Below are 6,000 nucleotides of genomic sequence, written 5' to 3'. Positions count from 1 at the left end.
GGCCGGGTCAGTGAATCTCGCCGCCGGGTCGGCGAATCCCGCCGCGGGGCCGGGTCGGCGAATCCCGCCGCGGGGCCGGGTCAGTGAATCCCGCCGCGGGGCCGGGTCAGTGAATCCCGCCGCGGGGCCGGGTCAGTGAATCCCGCCGCGGGGCCGGGTCGGCGAATCCCGCCGCGGGGCCGGGTCGGCGAATCCCGCCGCGGGGCCGGGTCGGCGAATCCCGCCGCGGGGCCGGGTCGGCGAATCCCGCCGCGGGGCCGGGTCGGCGAATCCCGCCGCCGGGTCGGCGAATCCCGCCGCGGGGCCGGGTCGGCGAATCCCGCCGCCGGGTCGGCGAATCCCGCCGCGGGGCCGGGTCGGCGAATCCCGCCGCGGGGCCGGGTCAGTGAATCCCGCCGCGGGGCCGGGTCGGCGAATCCCGCCGCGGGGCCGGGTCAGTGAATCCCGCCGCGGGGCGGGGTCGGCGAATCCCGTAAGAAGTCTCACAACACCAGGTTAGAGCCCAACCTGTTTATTCGATAGTGATCCCTCAAGCTTTTGGAAACGATGTTCCTCCGTCAGGTGTATGGAAGGTTCTGATCAGAGAAGGGCATAGAAAGTCACACACAGTTTACAGAATACTGATTAGAATACAGCTAACTTGTGAATCCTGTCAGGGAGCTGGGATAGTGAATCTGTCACAGAGCGGGGCTAATTTGGGCTAAATGACTCGCACTTTGGGATTTAAGCGCCCACCTCATCTGGGGTTGCCTCCCAGCTCCGGGTTTGCTCGGAATCCGGGTGAGCGGCGCTAGCGAAAAGCAGCAAATTCCCGCCCTGGAGCAACGGAGAAACTCCAGCGGAAAACTGGGCGCGCGAGGGGGCGGGGCCTCAGCCCTCCGGGGGCGGGGCTGGGGTGTGGCAGCGGAGGGGCGGGGCTAGGAGGTGGGGTCTTTGTGGGGCGTGGCTCGGAGGTGTTTGGGATCGGGGCGGAGGAGCGGCATCACAGGTAGGGGCGGGGCCAGGGAGGTGGAGTCTCAGAGAGGCGGGGCTCGGTTTTGGCAGACCGAGGGGGGCGGGGCGGAGGTAGGGGGCGTGGCCTGGGCAGCTCCCGGCCTCGGCGGGGCTGGGCGTGGGGACTCGGAGGGGCGGAGCTCGGGTTTGGCAGGGGGCGGGGTCTGGGGAAGTGGGGCGGGATCTGGAGGAGTGGCTTGGGGGTAAGGACCCGGAGAGGCGGAGACCGGGGTGTTACAGCAGCAGATGGGGAGACGGGAGGGCGGCCTCGACGGGGCGGGTCTGAGAGGCGGGGCTAAGGGGAGGCGCGCTCAGTAGGGCGCGCGCACGCGGGAGGCGGGGCTTGTGCAATGGGCGGGCTACAAACGTGTTTGTCTGGTGCCAGCGACGTCGGCCCAATGGGCTCTCAGTTGCTAGCAAAATGGCTGGGTCTCTGTTGGGGCCGGGCTTTCCTGATGAGTCCATCCAGTGGGCGTGGTTCCGAGGGGCGGGAATGCCAGAATGCGGGGTTCACCAGGGGCTGAGATGACTGGGGACAGTGTAATCAGGGGCGGAGTTACCATGGGGAGGTGTTACAAGGGGAGCGTTTTCCCGGGGGCGGGGTTGACCGGGGTGGAGTTACAAGTGGGTCACACCCCAGGGGCGGGGTGACAAGTGGGCGGAGTTGCCAGTGGGCGTGGTTTCCAGGGGTGGGGTTTACACGTGAGCGCAGTTAGCAGAGGCGGGGCAGAAGAGGTGGTGGTACCCAGGGAAGGAATTACCAGCGGGCGGGCTTACCATGGGCGGGAATATTATGTGGGCATGTCAGCGTGTTAGGCGGGGATTGGGGGCGTGGCTATTCCAGTGGGCGGAGTTTAGATTGGAGGCGGTGTCTGTTCGGCCGTGTTTCCCTAGGGGGCGGGCCTAGGGCGGGGCCTCTCTTCAGTTCGAGGTCTGAGCTGAAGCGGGATTGTTACATTGTTTTATGGGCGGGCCAATCCAGTGAGCCGAGTGTTACGGGGCCTGGTCTGACCTGTGGGCGGGGCATATCCATTGGGCGCGATCTGGGGGCGGGGCGAATCAGGAATGCTTGTTTGTTTATGGGCGGGGATATGTCCCGGGGGCGGTGGCTAGTGGGCGTGGTCTGCACTGTTGGCGGGGTCTTTGAAGGGGAGGGTTTGTTTCGAGGTTGGGCGTAGTAGGGGGCGGGGCCTGAGTGGGCGGGTGGGCTCTGGGGGTGGGGTCTCTCCAGACGCTGGGGCGTGTCCAGTTGATGGTATCTGAAGTTTCAATGGGTACTAGGGGGCGGGGTCGGCTGGGGATGGAGCCATATAGTGGGCGGGGCTTGTGGAGGGGGCAGGGTCGGTTGCGGATGGAGCTATATAGTGGGCGGGGCTTGTGGAGTGGGCGGTGTCTCTGAGGGGGCTGGGTGTTTGGGGGCGGGGCGTATCAGTGGGTGGGACATGGACTGTGGGCGGGGCCGATCCAGTGGGCGGGCTTATCAAATAGGATGCGGAGGCGGAGCGCTTTAGTGGGCGGGGTCTGGCCTGTGGGCCAATCCTATCTAGTGGGCCTGACCTATGAGTGGGCGGAGTTTATGGGTGGGGTTCGTGTTGTGGGTGGGGCGTACCGATGGGCGGGTCTCGTTCAGGGGCGGGATCCGTGAGTGGGCGGGGTCTATGAGAGGTGGTAATCTTTAAGGGGCGGGGCCTGGGCTGTGGGCGGGGTCAATGCAGTGGGCGGGGTATCTGAGGGGGCGGGGTCTGGTTTGTGGGCGGGGCCTAGCTGCGCTGAGCCACTGGATCCGGATCGAGAGGCTGAGCTGCGCTCCGGAATCGATCCCCATTTGCCGCTTCAGCCGCTGTCCCGGGCCCGCTGGTTCATGGTGAAATGTCCGAGAAAGAAGCGAAAAACCACTCCACCACCGAGAGGACAGTCAAATGTGAGTGAGAGAACCCGGGGAGAGGGGAAGAGAGCCCCGGGAGAGGGGGAAGAGAGCCCGGGGAGAGGGAAGGCGATCAGAGCACAGAGAGAGCCCGGGGAGAGAGGCAGGGAGATCGGGGAGAGTAGGCGAGCGGGGCTGGCAGCGGAGCCGGGACTGGGCTTTGGGGCTGGGGATCGCGGCCTGTTTCCGTGTTGAAGCCGCGGCGAGAGTTTGTATCCGGAACCGGGGACCAACCAGAGACAGAGAGACTGTAACACTGCCGCCGGGTCTGTAACACTGCCGCCGGGTCTGTAACACTGCCGCCGGGATTGTGCATTGCATTATTACTGCAGTTGGGGATTGTAACTGGGATTGGGGATTGTTACATTGTAACTGGTATTGTTTCATTGTTAGCAAGATTGGTGACTGTAACTGGGATGGGGGATTATAACTGGGAGTTTGGATTGCCACACTGGCTGGAATAGGAGAATTTAGGATTGTAACTGGGATTGGGGATTGTAACGGGTCAGAGAGTGTAACATTGTAACTGGGGTTCAGGGTTCTAATAGTGTAATTGGAATTGGGCATTGTAACTGGAATAGAGAATTGTTACATTTGTGAGTGGGATTCTGGATTGCTACTTTGTAACCAGGATTGAGGATTGCTGCACTGTAACTGGGATTGGGGATTGTAACATTATAACTGGGATTGAGGATTCTAAGACTGCAACCAGAATTGGAGATTGTAATTGGAATAGCAGATTGTTACATTATGAGTGAGATTGTGGATTTAGCTGCAGTTGGGGATCATTATTGGGTTTTGGGATTGCGGCCGGGGTTGGGGAGTGTAACGCTGCGGCCGGGGTTGGGGAGTGTAACGCTGCGGCCGGGGTTGGGGAGTGTAACGCTGCGGCCGGGGTTGGGGAGTGTAACGCTGCGGCCGGGGTTGGGGAGTGTAACGCTGCGGCCGGGGTTGGGGAGTGTAACGCTGCGGCCGGGGTTGGGGAGTGTAACGCTGCGGCCGGGGTTGGGGAGTGTAACGCTGCGGCCGGGGTTGGGGAGTGTAACGCTGCGGCCGGGGTTGGGGAGTGTAACGCTGCGGCCGGGGTTGGGGAGTGTAACGCTGCGGCCGGGGTTGGGGAGTGTAACGCTGCGGCCGGGGTTGGGGAGTGATTTGATGTATATTGTCACACACGTTAATATAGAGTGAATAGTATTGTTTCTTGTGTGCTATACAGACAAAGCATACCGTTCATAAAGAAGAAAAGGGGAGAGTGCAGAATATAGTGTTACAGTGATAGCTAGGGTGCAAAGAAAAATCAGAATGCAAGGTAGTCCATTCAAATGTCTGATGGTAGCAGGGAAAAAGCTGTTCTTGAGTTAGTTGGTGCTTTTGTATCTTTTTCCTGATGCAAGAAGGTGGAAGAGAGAATGTCCGGGGTGTGTGGGGTCCTTAATTATGCCGGTTGCTTTGCCAAGGCAGCAAGAAGTCTAAACAATGGCAGTGGATGGGAGGCTGGTTTGTGAGATGGATTGGGCTACATTCATGACCATTTGTAGTTTCTTGCGGTCTTGGGCAGAGCAGGAGCCCATACCAAGTTGTGGTACAACCAGAAAGAATGCTTTCTATGGTGCATCTGTAAAAGTTGGTGAGGGTTGTTGCTGACATGCCAAATTTCCTTAGTCTTCTGAGAATGTAGAGGTGTTGGTGGGTTTTCTTAACTATAACGTTGGCATGGTGGGACCAGGACAGGTTGTTGGTGATCTGGACACCTAAAAACTTTAATCTCTCGACCCTTTCTACTTCATTCCCATTGATGTAGACAGGGGCATTTTCGCCTTTATGCTTCCTGAAGTTGATGACAATCTCCTTGGTTTTGTTGACATTGAGGGAGAGATTATTGTTGCCACACCAGTTCACCAGATTCTCTATCTCGTTCCTGTACTCGATCTCATCATTGTTTGAGATCCAACCCACTACAGTGGTGTCGTCAGCAAACTTGCGAATCGAATTGGAGGGGAATTTGGTCACACGCTGTATAAGGAGTATTGTAGGGGGCTGAGAACACAGCCTTGTGGGGCCAGTGTTGAGGATGATCATGGAAGAGATGTTGTGGAATATCCTTATTGATTGTGGTCTGTGAGTTAGGAAGTTCAGGATCCAGTCTCAGAGGAAGGTGCCGAGGCCCAGGCCACGGAGTTTGGAGATGGATGATAGTTTGAAGGCTGAGTAGTAGTCAATAAATAGGAATCCGATTGAAACATTGTCCCCGGTGCCAGGGACTGCAACAGCAATTGGGGTTATTACATAATAATCCCTGCGCACTGCCTGCCACCCCTTGCTCACTTCCCCTCCCCACCCCAATTCACTATCTCCACTTCCCCCGCCACGCATGTGCATGCTCACACTGCCCACCGCTGCCAGCCTCAGTACTAAATACCACACCTATTACTCACCTTCCCAGAAATAAACTGCATTTATATGGTGCCTTAAACAGAGTGAAATGAGTGATGATGGGGCAGTGAGGCTGGAATTCACTCGATGAAGGCCCTGAGCTGGAGCTGAATAGTGTCAATTTCTATTTGAAAACTGACTCTGTTTTGAGTGATGTCAGTGGGCAGCAGGTTGAGTAGAAGGAAGAGGGGGAGTAGGAGAGGGCAAGTTTAGAATCCTTGGAGGGGGCTCCAAAGGTGATGGGAAGAGAAGGCACTGTGAAGGATTCTCTAGTTATGATTAGTTGGGTAAGAGTGGTACCAGGTGAGGCAGTATCACCCAGCTGGACAATGAGGGAAAGGCATTGCAGGAGAATGGTGCCCACCTTGCCTAAGATTGCACACATTGAGAGATAAGCCATGATCAAGCTCGAAGGGGCTAGCGATATTATCACTGGACTTTTAATCCAGAAACTCAGCTAATGTTCTGGGGACCTGGGCTCAAATCCTGCCACAGCGGATGATGGTATTTACATAGAAACATAGAACAGTACAGCACAGTACAGGCCTTTTGGCCCTCGATGTTGTGCCGAGCTACGTCCAATCCCAAGATCAAGCTATTCCCCTCCCTATAATTCTGGAATGCTCCATGTGCCTATCCAGTAACCGCTT

At 57.9% G+C, this 6,000-nt stretch overlaps 1 protein-coding gene across 2 annotated transcripts in view; it reads left to right on the top strand.

Annotated features, from left to right (window-relative positions):
* Positions 1 to 2,750: 2,750 nt before the first annotated feature.
* LOC145348062 (protein phosphatase 3 catalytic subunit alpha) overlaps positions 2,751 to 6,000 on the top strand; it is a 272,223-nt gene continuing 268,973 nt past the window's right edge. For both annotated transcript variants that reach the window (XM_080196211.1, XM_080196202.1), the window contains exon 1: positions 2,751 to 2,914. In XM_080196211.1, the coding sequence (XP_080052337.1) occupies positions 2,863 to 2,914 (52 nt within the window). In that variant the 5' untranslated portion in view covers positions 2,751 to 2,862. The remainder of the gene's footprint in view (positions 2,915 to 6,000) is intronic.

Source organism: Carcharhinus amblyrhynchos, chromosome 1 (genome assembly GCF_965287045.1).
Source record: "Carcharhinus amblyrhynchos chromosome 1, sCarAmb.v2.hapA, whole genome shotgun sequence".
NCBI lineage: Eukaryota > Metazoa > Chordata > Chondrichthyes > Carcharhiniformes > Carcharhinidae > Carcharhinus > Carcharhinus amblyrhynchos.
This window is presented reverse-complemented; position numbering and strand designations above follow the sequence as displayed.